This window comes from Geotrypetes seraphini, chromosome 19 (assembly GCF_902459505.1).
Source record: "Geotrypetes seraphini chromosome 19, aGeoSer1.1, whole genome shotgun sequence".
Lineage (NCBI taxonomy): Eukaryota > Metazoa > Chordata > Amphibia > Gymnophiona > Dermophiidae > Geotrypetes > Geotrypetes seraphini.
Genome location: NC_047102.1, coordinates 21,102,684 through 21,123,105, shown reverse-complemented (window position 1 = coordinate 21,123,105; position 20,422 = coordinate 21,102,684). Strand labels below are relative to the sequence as shown.

The 20,422-nt window shown below is 42.9% G+C and overlaps 1 protein-coding gene across 1 annotated transcript in view; it reads right to left on the bottom strand.

Moving 5' to 3' along the window:
- The window catches only part of LOC117352161 (carnitine O-palmitoyltransferase 1, liver isoform-like), a 238,881-nt gene that overhangs the window by 92,533 nt on the left and 125,926 nt on the right, over nt 1-20,422 (bottom strand). Inside the window, 3 exon segments of the mRNA XM_033928380.1 lie at nt 5,100-5,216; nt 10,071-10,176; nt 12,605-12,793. Coding sequence (XP_033784271.1) covers nt 5,100-5,216; nt 10,071-10,176; nt 12,605-12,793 — 412 coding nt within the window.

The following is a 20,422-nucleotide window of genomic DNA, read 5'->3' as shown; positions in this document are numbered from 1 at the left end:
CCAGCTTCCTCGTCACCCAGTCAAAGAAGCTGATCAGGTTGGATTGGCAGAATCATCCCTTAGTAAATCTATGTTGACGGCGATCCCGTAGATCTTGTTTGACGAACTTGCTGCACTTCTTCAAGGAAGTAAACAGGCAGATAGATAAGGGTGATCCGGTCGACATTGTATATCTGGATTTTCAGAAGGTGTTCGACAAAGTTCCGCGGCGGCCCCCCAGGTCCATGACCTGCAAGTGTTCCCTACTTAACCTAAAACGTCCATACCCTGTTCGCTTAATGTCCTGTAATGTAAACCTCTATCTGTACCCTGTTATCCCCTTCGCTTCCAGGAAGTCATCTAGTCCCTTTTTGAACCCCAGAATTGTACTCTGTCTTATCACCTCTCCGGGAAGCGCATTCTAGGTGTTTACCACCCATTGAGTGAAGAAGAACTTCCTTGCATTTGTTATGAATCTGTCTCCTCTCAGTTTTACTGAACAACCTCTTGTTTTTGTTGTCCCCGCTAGTCTAAAGAATCTGTCCCGCTCCACCTTCTCTATGCCTTTCATGATTTTATAAGTCTCTATCATGTCCCCTCTTAGTCTCCGCTTTTCCAGGGTAAAGAGCCCCAGCTTGTCCAACCGTTCGGCATATGAAAGGTTCTTCATGCCCTTTATCATCCTCGTTGCTCTCCTCTGGACCCTCTCGAGTATTGCCATGTCCTTCTTGAGGTATGGCAACCAGTTTTGGACGCAGTATTCCAGATGTGGGCGCACCATTGCTCGATACAATGGCAGGATAACTTCCTTCGTTCTGGTAGTGATACCTTTTTTGATATTGCCCAACATTCTGCTCGCTTTCTTTGAGGCCGCTGCACATTGCGCCGCCGGCTTCATTGTGTTATCCACCAATACTCCCAGATCTTTTTCTTGGTTGCCTTCCCCCAGTACCCTCCCTCCCATCGTATAGCTCTACATGGAGTTCCCCTTCCCTATGTGCAAGACCTTACATTTCTCCACATTGAAGCTCATCTGCCATCTTTTTTGCCTACTCACTCAGTTTGTTCAGGTCGCTCTGCAGTTCTTTGCATTCCTCAACAGTTCTGACCCTGCTGGAGAGTTTTGTGTCATCCGCGAACTTGATAACTTCGCACTTCGTCCCCGTTTCCAGATCATTAATAAATATATTGAACAGCAGCGGTCCCAGCACTGACCCTTGCGGAACACCACTCGTGACCCCTATCCAGTCAGAGTAGTGCCCCTTTACTCCTACCCTCTGCTTCCTGTCCGCCAGCCAATTTTTGATCCATCTGTGCACGTCCCCTTCCACCCCGTAACTCCACAGTTTCTTCAGTAGGCGTTCATGGGGTACCTTGTCGAAGGCTTTTTGGAAATCTAGATATACGATGTCTATGGGGTCTCCTTGGTCCAATTGTTTACTTATCCCCTCAAAGAAATGCAGTAGATTCGTCTGGCATGATCGTCCTTTACAGAAACCATGCTGGCTTGTTCTCATCAGATTATTTTTTTCTATATGCTCATTGATACCTTCCCTGATCAGCGATTCGGCCATCTTCCCCGGAACTGAGGTTAAGCTCACCGGTCTGTAGTTCTCCGGGTCGCCTCTCGATCCTTTTTTGAAGATCGGTGTGACATTCGCTATCTTCCAGTCCTCTGGGATTACCCCTATTCTCAAGGATAGGTTGCATGCGCAGTAACTCCGCTGTTTCATCTCTTAGCTCTTTCAGTATTCTCGGGTGGATCCCGTCTGGGCCTGGAGCTTTGTCAGTTTTTAATCTATCTATCTGCATGAGAACGTCTTCGAGGCTTACCTCCATGCATGATAATTTTCCCTCTTGATCTCCCCTGAAGATTTTTTTCGGTTCTGGCACACTGGATTGGATGTGTCTTCTATTGTAAAGACCGAGAAGAACTTGTTTAGTCTACCAGCCACCTCTTTTTCCTCTTTCACCACTCCCTTCCGGTCACCCTCATCCAGAGGTCCCACCTCATCCCTCGCTGGCTGCTTTCCTTTCACGTATCGGAAAAATGGTTTGAAATTTCTTGCTTCCTTGGCCAGTCTCTCCTCATACTCTTTCTTGGCTTTCCTGACTACTTGGTGACATTCTTTTTGATGCTTCCTGTGCTCTCTCCAATTTCCTTCGGTTTTGTCTTTTTTCCACTTCCGAAATGATTTTTTCTTGTCTCCTATCACTTTCTTTACTTCATTGGTTATCCATGCAGGGTCCTTCGTCTGATTCTTTTTGGATCCTTTCCTAAATCTTGGTATATATAGGTTTTGCGCCTCATTTACCTTGTCCTTGAATAGGGACCAGGCTTGCTCCACAGTCCGAGCTTCCTTGGAGCTGTTTCTGAGCTTCTTTCTCACTATTTGTCTCATGGCATCATAGTTCCCTTTCTTGAAGTTAAACGTCGTTGCCTTAGTTCTCTTCCCCTTAGGTAATCCTACTTCCACTTTGAACTGAATCATGTTGTGGTCACTGGTTCCTAGTGGTCCCACGACCTCCACACCCTTTGCGGGTCCTTTCAGCCCGTTGAGGATCAGATCTAGAATCGCTGACCCTCTTGTTGGTGCCTCGACAAGTTGTTCCATGAAGCAGTCCTAAACAGCTTCCAGGAACTCTGTTTCCCTCGCACTTTTTGAATTTCCAAGACACCAGTCTATCCCAGGATAGTTGAAATCTCCCATAACTATGGTGTTTGGGTTCTTGCATTCCCTTCTCAGCTCGGCTACCATTTCTGTATCCTCTGCTTCAGTTTGCCCAGGTGGACGGTAGAACAGTCTCATCTTTATCTCGGATCCGTTGCTTCCTGGTACTTTGACCCACAATGACTCCAGTTGGTCATTTGTCGCTGCTTTGTCTACACTGGTCGATTGAATGGTGTCCCTTAAGTATAGTGCTATTCCTCCTCCTTCTGGTAAGTCCTGTCTCTCCGGTAGAGTTTGTTTCCTGGCAGTACTATGTCCCATTTGTTTTCCTCGTTCCACCATGTTTCTGTGATCCCTATGATGGGAAGCAGATGAAGCGAGAGGGGGACAGGATGAACATACTACAAGGGGAAGTCAAAATGGGACTGGATGATGAGAAGAAACAAGAGGAGGACAATAGGAACACGCCACAAGGGGAAGGAAATAGGAACCCACCACAAAGGGAAGACAAAAGAGACAATACTCAGGAGTTGGCAGGTCAGGAAGGGGACAGAATGAAGAATGGAATGCAAGGGAAAATAGCGAGGAAGGAAAAATGCCAGGACTTGAACTGCATGTACACTAATGCAAGGAGCCTAAAGAACAAAATGGGGGAACTAGAAGTCATGGCCAATAACGAGCCTAAAGAACAAAATGGGGGAACTAGAAGTCATGGCCAATAACGAGAGTCTCTCGTTATTGGCCATGACTTCTAGTTCCCCCATTTTGTTCTTTAGGCTCCTTGCATTAGTGTACATGCAGTTCAAGTCCTGGCATTTTCTCTTCCTCGCTATTTTCCCTTGCATTCCATTCTTCATTCTGTCCCCTTCCTGACCTGCCAACTCCTGAGTATTGTCTCTTTTGTCTTCCCTTTGTGGTGGGTTCCTATTTACTTCCCCTTGTGGCGTGTTCCTATTGTCCTCCTCTTGTTTCTTCTCATCATCCAGTCCCATTTTGACTTCCCCTTGTAGTGTGTTCATCCTGTCCCCCTCTCGCTTCATCTGTTTCCCTTGTTTGTTCATAGTCTGTTGCTTGCCACTTGTGTCTTCCCAGCAATCTTACCCCTCAGTACCCTCACTGGATACTGTTTCCCGAACCATCGATACCAGGTCGACTGTCGGCTTTCCCCTTCTGCTTAGTTTAAAGCTTGTTCTATCGCTCTTCTGATGTTATTTGCTAGTTGTCTCGTTCCCGCCGTGCTCAGGTGTAGATCATCCTTCTTGAAGAGCTTGTTCTTGCCCCAGAACGTTGTCCAGTTCCTCACGAAGAGAATACCCTCTTCCTCACACCATCTCCCCATCCATGCATTTATTGATTGTAGCTCCATCTGCCTCTTCGCTTCTCCCCTTGGTACTGGCAGGATCTCTGAGAAGGCTATCCTCTGGGTCCTCATCTTCAGTTTCCTCCCTAAGATCTTGAACTGTTCAGTCAGTGCATTCTTGCTGTAGTCTCTCCTGGTGACATTGTTCATCCCGACGTGGACTATCACTGCTGTCTCTTCCGTCTCTGCTCCCTCCATGAAATCGAGGGTGAAATACTCATGTGGATTAAAAAACTGGCTTACGGATAGGAAACAGAGAGTGGGGGTAAATGGACAATACTCGGACTGGAAAAGCATCACAAGTGGAGGGCCCCAGGGTTCGGTTCTTGGATCCGTGCTCTTCAACATATTTATAAATGACCTGGAAATTGGTACAACGAGTGAAGTGATTAAATTTGTAGACGATACAAAGTTATTCAGAGTAGTGAAGACGCAGGAGGATTGTGAAGACCTGCAACGTGCCAAACACGCTGCAGAAATGGACTGCAACATGGCAAATAAGGTTTAACATGGATAAGTGCAAGGTGATGCATGTCGGTAACAAAAATCTTATACATGAATGCAGAATGTCTGGTGCAGTTCTTGGAGAGAGTCCCCAGGAATGAGACTTGGGAGTACTGGTCTACAAGTCAGTGAAGCCATCCACGCAATGGCGGCGAAAAGGGCAAACACAATGCTAGGAATGATTAAGAAGGGGATCACGAACAGATCGGAGAAGGTTATCATGCCATTGTACTGGGCCATGGTGTGCCCTCACCTGGGATTCAAGACAAAGTTAGACAAGTTCCTGCTGAAACAGAACATACACAGGTAAGGCTAGTCTCACTGGTCTTTGACCTAAGGGCCGCTACGTGAGCGGACTGTTGGGAACGATGGACCACTGGTCTGACCCAGCAACGGTAATTCTTATGTTCTTATGTCACCCACATGTGAGAATATACTGCCTGTTTGTCCTGGGATAATGTATGTACTCAGTCTCAACGGAGGCGGTGGAAACAATTCAAGAAAGTGTGAGATAAAGGTGATCCTTAATTGAAGTCACAACATGCTCACTGACATCAGGGACATAATTACTGTTTGTCACTTACCTCTTCAGGAATATCCCACTGAAGCCTGGAAGGAGGAGGAAGATTTGGATTTGTCTCGCCTTTGCAATGTCCATCTTTACTGTATCCCAAATGAAAGTTATCAGTAGCCATAACATACTGCAGATAATGGTAAAAAAATAAAACAGAATAAAATTGCAAGAGGTCCAAATTTCAGTCACATTGATTAAGCCTATGTCAAGAGTTGCTAACATAACCCTTCTGCTCCATAATCCATTTCTACTCTACAATGAAACCCTTTACTCAGCTTCTCTCTTCTATGTCTCAGTATCTCCATACACTTTCTCTAATCTAAAACAGAGCAAAAAAAAGTTAGTCTTTTTCAAATATTTTAACCTGAGGCTCTAATATGCTTTTCACCTCAAAGCTGGCTTCTATAAACATCCATTAACCTTATAAATAATTATCTCCATCTAGTTCAAGGAAACACTTCTTCACTGAAAGGCCACTAGATATCTGGAAGTGGCTACCCTACCAACAGGAGTAAAAGCAAACACAAGAAATTCAAACATGTTTAGGACAGACACAAAGGGGCAGATTCTATATAGGACGCTGGTCTCAGCAGCCGCCTAAGAAGAAGCTGAGAATCACACATCGACAGATGCCAACCCCGCCTAACCGCCCCAATTCTCTAACCAGCGTCCATGTTACAGGTGTTGGTTAGAGAATCGCATCTGATCCTTTGCCATCAGCAGATCGCGACTGCCGCAATCAGCTGAGCAGCTGTAGCAAGGAAACCACCCCTTGAAGTCCCCTGGCAGGAGGGATGACCACTCCCTATGAGAGAGGCCTTAGGCATCTGAACTAATCAGGGCCTTAGGCCCCTTCCTGATGCAACCCAGAATACACCGAGAAGGGGAAGCGACGGGCCTGCTGGCTGGAGGGTGTAAGCATCCTTCCAGCTGGACTTTCTACTACAGAGGTACAGGAGGGGTTGGGGGTACTGGGAGGACTTAGGTGTGCCAGGAAGATCCATAGGATTGGGGGAGAGGGGGGGTCTGGGGAGTGTCACTAATTGGGGGAGTTGGGAACTTCTAAGGGAAGTGTGGGATGGGAGGGGTGTGGCGGTTTCAGCAGGAGTGAGTGGGCATCCCTCCTGTTGGGGGACTTCACGGAGTGGGGGGGAATCCCCTGCCGCAGCCACTTAGCTAATCATGGCAGGGTGATTCCCTTGCCGCCATCAGCTCAGTCATTGTGTCTATTCGAAATGTAAGCCAGCCTCTGTTGCAGCCCTAGGGAGATGCCTAGGGCCACTTCTGGGCAAAATCATGCACACACCCAGCCTTGGGCAAGCTTAAGTGTCTCGACACTTCTCCCTCAACCTTGACAAATGCCTGGGGGTTTTTTTTTGTTTTTTTTTAGTGCATCCTGATTGGTTGCTAGACAGCAGTACGCACCGACTGCTGCCTACAATCGGGATGCCTGTTTATAGAATCTGTCCCAAAGTGCAGTGGAAAGGGTAATAGATGAAAAAAGGGATCAAATTAAATGTTTTCTCCATGATATGAAAGAGAGAAGAAAGTGAAAATACAAGTCATTGTGAAGACTGCAGCAATGTACTGTAGGTGCATTGGACTTCATAACAGCCCTGGATTAGCCATTGTGAGAGCAGGCATGATGAACCATTGGTCTGACCCAGTGAGTCTATTCTTATGTTCAGATTGCTGATGGTAAACGTACAGTTGTATAAATACTAATTGAGAGTACACAAACTCAGAAGCACAAACAAGCACAAACTTTTGTGGCTGCAGTATCGATGGCTGCTGCTACAACTCAATGGCGTTCTGTCTATTTGTGCTATCGAGGGAGGAAAGTAGCTTAGTGGGTAGAGCTTCTGCCTCAGTGTGCTGAGGTTGTGAGTTTCATTCCAGCTTGCTGCTTGTGACTCTGGGCAAGTTACCTAATCTGCCATTGCCCCAGGTACCACAGTTAGATTGTGAAATTGCAGGACCTTGTTCTTAAATCTTAAAGCTCTGGAACTCCCTTCCGCCATATCTGCGCACATAAAAATCTCTTAAATCGCATTTGATAGCCTATTATTTCAAGCTGGCATTTGACCCTAGTTCTTAACACTTCAGTTTGGTTCTTCCTTTGTTTTCTTCTTCTCACATTTTTTTTCTTTTTTCCCTAGCCTCCTGCTTTTACCTTATTTGTTCTTACCTCTTGATATTGTAAATCTTTCCTGCTCTTGATTGTTATTTTGTGTCTAGTATTGTTAATTGTACAGTATACATTTCCTTGTTGAGTTTATTTTATTGTTGTTTTTAAATATTTCCCTTTGATTTTTATCTACTGTTAACCATTTTGATTTGACTTTTTTTGTTAATAATGTCAGTGTATATCAAATAAAATAACAGTAACTGTGACAGATAGGGAAAATACTTGAGTATCTGATTTCCATTCATTGTATTGTAGACAAGTTCCTGGAGGAAAAGTCCATAGTCTGTTATCGAGACAGACATGGGGTAGCTGTCCTCTCCTATAACTCCATTCTCTCATCTTCTAATGATACTCTTGCCCCTTCCATTTCCCGTCCTGTATGACATACCATGCGCTCCTGTGCTTGAGCTGCTGAACATCTTTGGCTTAAACCCTGCACACTGGCTGACTGCATTCATTTCAAATTCATGCTGACGTCCTTTGGGAAATGTATATAGCAGATGTCTTTGTATTGTGTTCAAAAGAAAAGGAAATGCATTTCTGGTTTTATTTCTACCATGGTGAAGAGAATGGAGAGAGAGAGATTTGGCATGGTGCTGGAGAGGGGTGATAGAAGGAGAAATGTTGGGTATGGGGCTGGTGGGCAGGGGCAAAAGATAACGCATATGGTCCGGGGGATGAGAGAGGGATAAATTGATGGGTCATAGTAGGAGAAACCAATGGACAACAACAGAAGAATTTACAGAAGATAGGAAAGCGGAAAAAAAAACTGGGACCAACTTGATGGAAAAATAAGTCTCCAGACAACAAAGGTAAAAAACAGAATTCATTGACTAAAATATGTTAGCTTTGGGAAATGTATATAGCAGATGTCTTTGTATTGTGTTCGAAAGAAAAGGAAATGCATTTCTGGTTTTATTTCTACAGTGTTGAAGTATTTGCTGACCCTTTCTGTTGCTGGTGGGATCCCCAAGCACTGCCAGCAGAGGACCTCCTCTAGAGACGGCCAGAACTCCCTTCCACCAAGCGCAGCAGTCGCTAGCAGAATCCTTGAGCCACTGAGATACCAGCATCTGTGACTCAGGAACGCTACTGCTGCCTGCCAAGCTTGGCAAAAGTGACCCCCGGCCAACTGCAGAGGAAGTCCTCAGCTGACAGCTAGAGGGTCCTCATCAGCTGAGTATTTATATTTTATATTTACATTAGAGGCTCTGGTAGAAACCCATTTACAAAGTATGCATTCTTCTCAATTAATATTTCCAAATTAATAGTGTCTTTGCTTATTTGTAAATGGGTCTCTACCAGAGCCTTTAATTCAGTAGCATAATTAAATGAAATAACTACTTGGGAGGGAGGTTGAGAGGTGGGTTGGAGGGTCAGTTGAACGGGTGGTGTTGCCGGTTGTTTCAGGACTTTTTGTATTTCTGGTTGATCCTAGGTTCCTTTTGTGCTTGTCGATTTTTGCTTGAATTGTAAATCAATAAAAATTGTTACACCATAAATGAAATAACTACTTCTGAAGTTTATAGAGACGGGCGGGGACCGATTTGTTTCTACCGGGGATGGGCAGGGATGGGTTTAATTTCTGTCCCCATGCAACTCTCTACTGTAAACTAAAGGGGACAGATTCAGCGTGGGATTACTTTTTTTTTCTTGAAGCTCTCTCCAGGAACAGAAAAATACTTACCATTCCTAAAGATATAAGACACCTGCAAGCCTGAAAGCTACTGAAGTGATGGACATTTTTCTTTTACTGGTAAGATCACTTTTATAATACAATAAGTGGGATTTGAATCTGTGTCCCTTGGTTTAGAGTTCACTGGGCTACTTCTCTATTCTACAAGGATGTCTCTAGGCTATTTGCCTAGCAGGCATCCCCATGCCTTGTTTTACTGTGTAGTAGAACTGTTTTACATTTTCTTTTATCTATATGAGATTTGTATTTTTAAGTGTTTATGTACTTCTTGAATTATTAGTATTTATTTACATGATTTGGATTTAATTATTTATTTGATTTACACATGTTCATTTATATATTGTTCTGGACTCCTCCCAGATTAATGTAAACTCCTGATACAGAAAATGACAAATCATGGTCCCTGTTGAGTCATGTGAAGAGATTATTTTAAATAGAGACAATTTTATTCTTGAAGGGCAATTTACACTCCCTTTTATTAAACTACGTTAGCAGTTTTTAGCACGGGAAGCCACACTGAATGGCCCACGCTGCTCCCGATGCTCATAGGAGCTCAATGAGCTTCAGGAGCAGTGCGAGCCATTCAGCGCGGCTCCCCGCTCTAAAATCTGCTAATGCAGTTTAATAAGAGGAGGCCTTAGTGTGACTATTTGGTCATCTCCTGTGTTTGTTTCTTTCTAGGCTTGGAGTTAGGCATTAGCCTCACGTTGGCAGGAGCTAAGCATGCTCCTGAAACTGCATTCACATCTGGAGTTGATACAATTGCAACATAGGTTCGGAGAAATCATGCAACAATACAAGAAATATAGCTCTAAGACTTACAAAACACAGAATTTTAAAGAACTGGTTCCTGATATATGCAGAGCAAGTAACTGTAGTTCAAAAGTATAGTCTGAGGCAGGATAAACACATAGTTCCTTTATAGTTTGTAAGAATAAGTTAGCTGTGTACTCTCCACAGAATGTGCAGGACAAATTAAATGCGGCTAATTAATAGCTGCAAATCAGAAACCACATAGAATGAATTGCAGAGGGCTAAGGAAGGAAGCTCTGAGCAAAGTGGAAATGACTTCTGAAGATGTCAAGCCAAAGACTTACCTCCCAGAGATGGCCAAGAATAGGGGCATCTGCCCATGAGTGCTCCAGGTTCATTCCCATTTTACCATTCTTGAATACTACAAAACCAATCGATTTATCAAACCACCTAAAATAATAATAATAATAATTTTATTCTTATATACTGCCAAAGCCATGAAAGTTCGAGGCGATTTACAACAAGAAGCACTGGACAATCAGCGAAGAGGTCACAATTCAAAGTCGTCAATACAACTTACATAATGGAAGAAGTGGAAAGCTATATAGATCTTAAGGTTACGTGTTGAATTTGCAGAGGTATAAAAATTCCTTAGTTTACAAAACGAACACACACATTCAAATAGCTAGAAAAGAGGTTTTATATCTACTTTGCAACTTGTTAGAAAATATAATTTCATTCAAATATGAATTAATCATGGAGAGAGAAAGTGTTACTCATACATAGTTAAAATCCTATTTTCATACATCAGTATAGCCAGATGAACACTAAAAAAGACACATTGGCAAAAGAGACAGGAAAGAATGTTGCCGTCTGTAACAATCAGGTTATGAATATAAAAAGGTAGATGACCAATGAGCTAAATGATGAAGCACGTAGTGGACACTCCAAAGAGAGTTAACAACATGAGATATAATTTACAATAAGTAGTACAGGTTGTTAAATTTGAATGCAAAGAAATGCAGAAATTCAATGTATTTGAACGCCTGAATTATATCTCCCCTGTCCTTCCTTTCCTCTAGGGCATACATGTCATACTCTGGCCCGCAGACCAAATCTTGCCTGCGGTGTAATAAAATTTGGCCCACAAGACAATTACAAATTTTCACTTAAGCTGGACTGCTGGCAGACAGGTACAAGCGTCACAAGTTTCAATTTAAATTCAGTCATCCACAATTCAATCTGGAGGCTATGCTAGGAATGATTAAGAAGGGGATCACAAACAGATCAGAGAAGGTTATCATGCCACTTGTACCTGGCCATGGTATGCCCTCACCTGAAATACTGCATCCAGCACTGGTTGCTGTACATGAAGAAGGACATGGTACTACTCGAAAGAGTTCAGAGAAGAAAGACTAAAATGGTTAAGGGGCTGGAGGAGTTGCCGTTCAGCAAGAGATTAGAGAAACTGGGCCTCTTCTCCCTTGATCGAAACATTCAAGATACTGAAGGGAACAGACTTAGAAGAGAAAGAGAAGTTGTTCACCCTCTCCAAGGTGGAGAAAACGAGAGGGCACTCTCTACATTTAAAAGGGGATAGATTCCATACAAACGTAAGGAAGTTCTTCTTCACCCAGAGTGGTGGAAAACTGGAACGCTCTTCCGGAGTCTGTTATACGGGAAAACACCCTCCAGGGATTCAAGACAAAGTTGGACAAGTTCCTGCTAAACTGGAACATATGCAGGTGAGGCTGGACTCATTTAGAGCACTGGTCTTTGACCTGGGGGCCGCCGCGTGAGCGGACTGCTAAGCATGATGGACCACTGGTCTGACCCAGCAGCAGCAATTCTTATGTAATGTTTATTTTGTTTGATTCGATTATCTCTCTAACATATAGTGCAACCCTCCTCCAATTTGAACTACTCTATCCTTGCGATATAATTTGTACCCAGGTAATACAATGTCCCATTGTCTATTATATGCAATTCTGCCTCATGTATAGTCATTAGGGATATTTTGAAAACCCAACTGGCTGGGGGTTATCAGAATAGTGCTTGAAAATTATCTCAGCTAAGTAGGAGTACTAGCTAAACATATCCTGCTATAGAATGTGCATGTAAATGTGTGAACCTTCCAGTAAACAACAGAGTCCTTGGCTCCTGGTGTATTTTTTTTTTAACTCAGCCAAATGGATGCAAAAGAAAGCTCTCTAATTTTTTAATGCTTTAGTTGTGTTTGCTTTACTTTCTTTCTTTCCAAATAAAGAGACTATCAGATCCTTTTATAAAGCTGTGCTGACTGTAGATGCAAAGCCACTCATTCTACTCCTAAGGGTGGCTCGACATTTAGCATACTTTGCTTGGTAGTTAAGCTTTGTAAAAGCCCACCCCTGGCAATTTTAGAATCCTTATTCATGATATGGAAGTCCATATGGTCCTGTATCCCCGTACATATTGCAAAAAAAGGCATTCAGACCTCTGTTTTCAAAAAGGGGTACTATATGATCCAGTTATGAAAGAGGCATGGATGGGGCATGACCACAGTATGGCCAGGGAGGTGCCAAAGGATACATGTCCGTATATGATTACATTTAGTATGGCAACATTTAGGTCAAGGAATGTAGTTGTTGGTGTTTAAACCTGCTATAAGAAATCTCTAAAAGCTGTAACAGTCTGTCTTTTGGGGACCTTTTGCAATGTGCTTGAATAGAGGAGTGTGGAAATCAAATGTATGATTTTACAGTCCCAAGGGTTTCTTTTATGCACTTTATAATATATCTCTAAGAACAGAAGGCTCCATGTCCCTGGCAGATTGCTTTACTTACCAGGGTTTCTACATAAAATAATGGAAAATATTCAAAAACATATACTTTTGTACCTGTCATAGCACTTTCCATGCAGCAAAGACTTTGCGTAACTATCAAGAGACGTAACTGGGTCCTCTTTCCTGTAGCCTTGTTCTGTATCATCCAGCGATACAAAGAAAGCAGCTCTCTCAACTGCATCCAGGCTCTGCTTGTTCTTTCCACTTCCAAAGTAAGACTTACGAACCTTTGCCCAAGGAACTCTGCAACAGAAAAGAAGAGAAAAAACTCAACCAAGTCTCTCAGGGTTGCCCAGTTCCTACAACAGTGGTTCTTAAACTTGCCCTGGGAGACCCCCCAGCCAGTCAGGTTTTCAAGCTATCCCTAATGAATATGCATGAGGCAGATTTGCATATAATACAGGTGACAGGCAGGCAAATCTGTCTCATGCATATTCATTAGGGATATCTTGAAAACCCGACTGGCTGGAGGTCCCCCAGGACAGGTTTAAGAACCAACTGTGCTACTATTATTTTATATGGGAGCAATTTTATGTTTATTTCACAGTTAAAAATGCAGTGTGCAATAAAACAAAATAGATAGAATACCATTTTAGTAGAAAGAATAAAAATGAAATGAGTTGGAAATAAAATCACATAAAAGGCTACATTCAACAAAACAAAGAATGGCATGGGGACGGGGGATCCATGTTAACAGAAGCATTTTCCATGGATGTGGGAGAAAAGCCTTTTACCATCCTGTGAGAATCCTATGAAGCCTTGCTTCCATGGTAGAAACAAACAAAAGAAAGCAATTATTCCTTCTGCAGGTTCAGTATCTGTCTTTTTCTCCCCACCCTGGTACCTCTACCTTATTAACCTACGAACAGCGATCCTCACAGGCCTGCTCTGAGAACTTTTCCTTTGTCGGGTCCCAACTTTTGATGCAATTTCATGTTTAGCATGCATTTGACTAGGTTTTTCCCATGCACTAAGGCTATTATAGTGTGTAGCTATGAAAATTTTTTTTTTTGAAGGATCATGTGATGCAGTAAGGAGAGCAGATGCTCTTTTCTGCTGCTCCCGGGGCCCTCTCTCAAATCTATAATTTTTATAGGCATCTTCCTTCTCAGACTCCTGCTATGGAGCAATTTAGAGTTTATGGACCAATATTTGGCTAAATCGAATGTCACAATGGCTGGCAAAAGCACTCGGAAAGATAAAGATAAGACACAACTTGCTGAAGACAAAATGACGAATCCCGCAGTCCGCAAGTAGTTGAAATTTACTGAGGTTTTGGAACCCAATCTTATTGACCCAAATCTCGCATCTGGAGACCTTGCTGGGGGAAACTGTTTGCTGAACGGGTGAGCTGGAAACACAGGTTTCCGCCATTGAAGACTCTTCCCATGTGATTGAACAACGGGCCTGGAGTGCCAGCTGACCATACAAGTGGATAAATTAGAGGATCTTGAAAATTGCTGTGATTTATTGGCCTGCCAGAGCAAAACTTTGATTCACTCTAGGTAACCTGGCTCACTAAAGAACTGTTGCCTGAGGGTATGGGTCCTCTATGCATTGAGCGGGCCCAACGCAAGGGCAAGCTGGGTATGGATTGACAGCGGCCTAGAGTAGTGGTGGCTAAACTTCACAATTACCTGAATGAAGTGGAGTTACTTTGTCTATATCACTTAAAACAGGATGCACTGGTTTATGAGGGCTCTCCCATTCACATATTTCAAGATTATTCTCCAGCACTTCAGGAACGTCAGTGGAAATTTCAGCCTGTTTGTATGTCTTTGGCAGACAAGAAGATTCACTTTTTGTTTATGTACCCAGCAATCCTCAAAGCGCATATCAATGGAGATTGGAAAATATTTGAGAGTGTGGAAGCCACAACTACAGTAAGTACTGCCAGCTCTCAGTTCTAGTTATGCTCTTGCTTACACTACGGTTCAGCTGTTACTACACACATTCAGTCAAAACAGATTAATGGGTAACAACCACAAAAACTTGGTACTCTACCTATTAGAGTGATTAAAGGGAGTATATAAAAAATAACAAAAAAATAACTTCTTTAATATCTTAAATATACTTATACACATTTGGCATTTGGAGAGGGACAGATTCTTCAAACTTTCGAATAATAAAAGAACAAGAGGGCATTCGGAAAAGTTGAAAGGGGACAGATTCAAAACGAATGCTAGGAAGTTTTTCTTTACTCAACGTGTGGTGGACACCTGGAATGCTCTTCCAGAGGACGTAATAGGGCAGAGTATGGTACTGGGATTCAAGACAGGATTGGACAATTTCCTGCTGGAAAAGGGGATAGAGGGGTATAGATAGAGGATTACTGCACAGGTCCTGGACCTGTTGGGCCGCCGTGTGAGCGGACTGCTGGGCGCGATGGACCTCAGGTCTGATCCAGTGGAGGCATTGCTTATGTTCTTATTTATCAAAATGAAAAAATATGCTAAGAGACATGGAGGCAAAAACAAGGGGCGAGGCCCCAAGTTTATCGCCTCACTACCCAGTCATTGCATGTATTTCAATGATGTAAATAGATTTGTCTTCACTGCTAACAGCAGTCAAAACTGTTCTTATGTCATTATGAACTCATGAATAAAGGACTTCTCTTAGAGGTTCCGACGTGGCCCGTTTTGATCCTGTGTCAGGGAACTGAAATTATGCGTTCAATAACTTACAGGGTGGTGTTGTCTCAAAAAATGTTAGAGGATGTTTCTAAAAAGCTAACTCCTCCACCAGGATCGAAAAGGGCCACGTCAGAACCTCTAAGAGAAGTCCTTTATTCATGAGTTTATAGTGGCATAAGAACAGTATGCTGTTAGCAGCGAAGACAAGTATATGCAATGACTGGGTGGTGAGGTGATATTCTTGGGGCCCCGCCTCTTGTTTTCAACATTGGCAAATTAGGGAGGTCTCTACTTTTCAAAATTACTGAGTTTTGGAATAATCTTTCTGTTCAACTGCGCAATCTGGGTTCTTTCCAACTATTTCGAAAACATCTGAAAACGTGGCTATTTTCAAACTTGTAAATTCCACTTCTCCTCTTACTATTCCAAAATCATATTGTATTTATTCTCCTTGCTAATTTCTGTAAACCATGCCGAGCTCTATTGTTTATAGAGAAGATGCGGTATATAAGACTAAGGTTTACTTTAGTTTTTGCCTCCGTGTCTCTGAGCATATTTTTTCATTTTAATAAATGATTGCCAGATGTGTTTCAGAAATATGTTTAAGATATTAAAGGAGTGATTTTTTTGGTATTCTTGTTACTACACACATTGGCAGTGGCGTATGTGAAGCACAATTACTTACCATAACAGGTGTTATTCCAAGGACAGTAGGACATCATCCATGGAGTCTGGCACAGACAGTGGTAAAGTGTACTGTCACTTTAAGCTTTAGCAAAACTTTGAGACAGCCCACACCGAGCATGTGCGAGTACCTGCCTGTTGCCAGCTTGCGAGGTAATCAGTTCTATGCCTAAGTGAAGAAACCAATTGTGCTTTATCCTTAGACAAGCAGGCAGCATATCCTCAAACGTGGAACTCTCTGACTTTAGTAAAAGGGATGGAGGGATAGTTTGCCTCTAAGGAAACATAAACACATAAGAATAGCCTTACTGGGTCAGACCAATGGTCCATCAAGCCCAGTAGCCCATTCTCACGGTGGCCAATCCAGGTCACTAGTACCTGGCCAAAAACCAAGGTGTAGCAATATTCCATGCTACCGATACAGGGCAAGCAATAGCTGTCCCCATGTCTTTCTCAATAATAGACTATGGACTTTTCCTCCAGGAACTTGTCCAAACCTTTCTTAAAACCAGCTATGCTATCTGCTCTTACCACATCCTCAGGCAACTCATTCCAGAGCTTAACTATACTGAGAGAGGTGCTGGGATGTAATACAAGTATAGAAAGCTAACCAGGTAATAAGTATAGAAACCCAACCAGGTTGTGAATGTGCAAGACCGGAGGGTTAGGACTTCGATGGGAAGATAGGACTTCAATGGGAAACCAAGGTGGCAAGGGGGCCCCTTCTGGTGATTCAGACAGGCCCTGTTTGGGCCGCCGCGAGAGCGGACTGCTGGGCAGGATGGATCTATGGTCTGACCCGGCGGAGGCACTGCTTATGTTCTTATTCTGAGTGAAAAAAAATTTTCCTCCTATTGGTTTTAAAAGTACAGTATTTCCCTATAACTTCATCGAGTGTCCTCTAGCCTTTGTAATTTTTGACTGAGTGAAAAATCGATCCACTTGTACAAGTTCTACTCCACTCAGGATTTTGTAGACTTCAATCATATCTTCCCTCAGCCATCTCTTTTCCAAGCTGAAGAGCCCTAACCATTTTGGTCTTTCCTCATACGAGAGGAGTTCCATCCCCTTTACCATCTTGGTCGCTCTTCTTTGAACCTTATCTAGCGCCACCATATCTTTCTTGAGATAAGGAGACCAGAATTGAACGCAATACTCCAGATGAGGTCACACCATGGAGCGATACAGGTGCATTATAACATTCTTAGTCTTGTTAAACATCCCTTTTTTAATAATTCCTAGCGGATCTATTTGCTTTATTAGTCGCCACCGCACACTGGGCGGAAGTTTTCATCATATTGTCTACGATGACATCCAGATCCTCTTCCTGGGCGCTAATCTCCAAGGTGGACCCTAGCATCCGGTAACTGTGATTCAGGTTATTCTTCCCAATGTGCATCATTTTGCATTTGACCATATTAAATTTCATCTGCCATTTGGACGCCCAGTCTTCCGATTTCCTAAGGTCTGCCTGCAATTTTTCACAACCCTTCTGGCAAAGAAATCTCTGGTACTTATCTGAACTCTGGTCATAAGGAACAAGATCACGGTTCTTCTCTTCTCTGAACAGCTAAAACGGGAAGACCCAATGTTCCACAGAAAAATGAGCAATCCAACAACAAAAACTGTGAATGAGACACAATGTTCTTGACCTTCCTTTATTTACATTACATTACATTACATTAGGGATTTCTATTCCGCCATTACCTTGCGGTTCAAGGCGGCTTACAAAAGATTTATAAAACGGGGTTACAATGTAGGAATCGAAGATACATTAGAGTGGTAGTTAGGTAAAGATAAATATCCACATCAACCGTATTAAAAACTAACGGACCCGACACGTGCCATGTTTCGGCTTACAAAGCCTTTCTCAAGGGTCCTAGAGTATGTTAGGTTCTAATAGGTTGATGTGGATATTTATCTTGACATTGATTGAAGAAATAAAGGAAGGTCAAGAACATTGTGTTCTGTCTATTCTCCTACAGTTTATTATGTCTGATGTTACAATCCTGCTATTTTTAAAAAAAATTTAATATTGTAATAATGCTTTTTGTTTGTTTTATATCGTTCATATTTCTTTGAATAAACAGTTTAAAAAAAAATAGCCAGGAAACAGCTGACCTTTAAAAGTAATCTTTTAAATATTTTCTGTAAAACCTTGGAGTGTCAGTGAAAACCTCACCAGTAAATGATCTCGGCATACTCAGGGTTCGGTGCTGGGGCCAATCCTGTTCAATATGTATGTGAGTGACATTGCTGAAGGGTTAGAAGGAAAAGTGTGCCTTTTTGCAGATGATACCAAGATTTGTAACAGAGTAGACACCGAAGAGGGAGTGGAAAATATGAAAAAGGATCTGCAAAAGTTAGAGGAATGGTCTAATGCCTGGCAACTAAAATTCAATGCAAAGAAATGCAGAGTAATGCATTTGGGGATTAATAATAGGAAGGAACCGTATATGCTGGGAGGAGAGAAGCTGATATGCACGGACGGGGAGAGGGACCTTGGGGTGATAGTGTCCGAAGATCTAAAGGCGAAAAAACAGTGTGACAAGGCAGTGGCTGCTGCCAGAAGGATGCTGGGCTGTATAAAGAGAGGCGTGGTCAGTAGAAGGAAGAAGGTGTTGATGCCCCTGTACAGGTCATTGGTGAGGCCCCACTTGGAGTATAGTGTTCAGTTTTGGAGACCGTATCTGGCGAAAGACGTAAGAAGACTTGAGGCGGTCCAGAGGAGGGCGACGAAAATGATAGGAGGCTTGCGCCAGAAGACGTATGAGGAGAGACTGGAAGCCCTGAATATGTATACCCTAGAGGAAAGGAGAGACAGGGGAGATATGATTCAGACGTTCAAATACTTGAAGGGTATTAACGTAGAACAAAATCTTTTCCAGAGAAAGGAAAATGGTAAAACCAGAGGACATAATTTGAGGTTGAGGGGTGGTAGATTCAGGGACAATGTTAGGAAATTCTACTTTACGGAGAGGGTAGTGGATGCCTGGAATGCGCTCCCGAGAGAGGTGGTGGAGAGTAAAACTGTGACTGAGTTCAAAGAAGCGTGGGATGAACACAGAAGATTTAGAATCAGAAAATAATATTAAATATTGAACTAGGCCAGTTACTGGGCAGACTTACACGGTCTCTGTCTGTATTTGGCCGTTTGGTGGAGGATGGGCAGAGGAGGGCTTCAATGGCTGGGAGGGTGTAGATGGGCTGGAGTAAATCTTAACAAAGATTTTGGCAGTTGGAACCCAAGCACAGTACCGGGTAAAGCTTTGGATTCTTGCCCAGAAATAGCTAAGAAGAAAAATTAAAAAAAAAAAAAATTTAAATTGAATCAGTTTGGGCAGACTGGATGGACCATCTGCCCAAACTGATTCAATTTAAATTTTTTTTTTTTTTAATTTTTCTTCTTAGCTATTTCTGGGCAAGAATCCAAAGCTTTACCTGCTGTCATCTACTATGTTACTATGTTACTATGTTAAGCAGCATCAGCTTGGAACATTACATTACATTAGGGATTTCTATTCCGCCTGTGCCTTGCGGTTCTAGGCGGATTACAATAAAGATGATATCTGGGCATTTCCAGTAGAATTACATTACAGGAAAAGAGTAGATTACAAGTAACAGTGAAGAGTTACAATACATATCGCAGCAGATGTAACATAGCCACGGATTACAATAAAGAACTTATAATACAATAATACAACTTTGGTTTGGATTGAGGAATCTCGAAGCACTCCCAAAGACTCGGCTCCTTGTATGGAGTGTGAGGATTCCAGTCGAGACACTTGCAAAGACTCGATTCCTTGCACAGAGTGTGTAGATTCCAGACCAGACATTCGCAAAGACTCGACTCCTTGCATAGAGTGTGTAGATTCAGCTCGAGGCACAGGCAAGGACTCGACCTCTTGTAAGACTGCTGAGTGCCCAGGCTGGACTGCAGGAAGCAGAGTCAAGGCAGGACTGTATTTGCTCAGTAACTGAACAAATTCCCGCTCTAAAATGGTCTGGATGGTAGCCTGCAATTGTGGATCCGAGTCTGAAACTCGATCATTTGCTAAGGCTAAAGGCTCCGAGGTGGCAGAGGAAGCATGCTTTGACTTGGAGGAATGATGCTTGGGTAGCTTGAGAACCACTGCCGGAACCGTCTGCTGAGGTATCTGACCTGAGGGAAGCTCAGGAGAAGACTTGGCAGATTTACTCGAGGTCGAGGACGATCCAAACAAGGCCGGAGCTGTGGAGGCAGGAGGACACCCTGCAGCATGCTTGACCAAGTCCGAGGTCATAGCAATAGTTTCCATACTAAAAAACCTCTCCACTTGAACTCGATGACGTTTGAGGGCTCGAGGTTGAAGGGTAGTTTCAAGTTTAATAAGATTTGTTATCTACGCAGTATAATATATTTCAATGCGTATAACAATTTTCCAATGCACAGTGAACGCACGACTCCAGGCAATGGTCAGGCCCCAGGCACTGAAGACACCAGCAGTGTGGGTCAGTGAGGAAGATTGCACACTGGCACTGGCTACACTTCTTTAAGCCAGTGACCAGCCTTGAC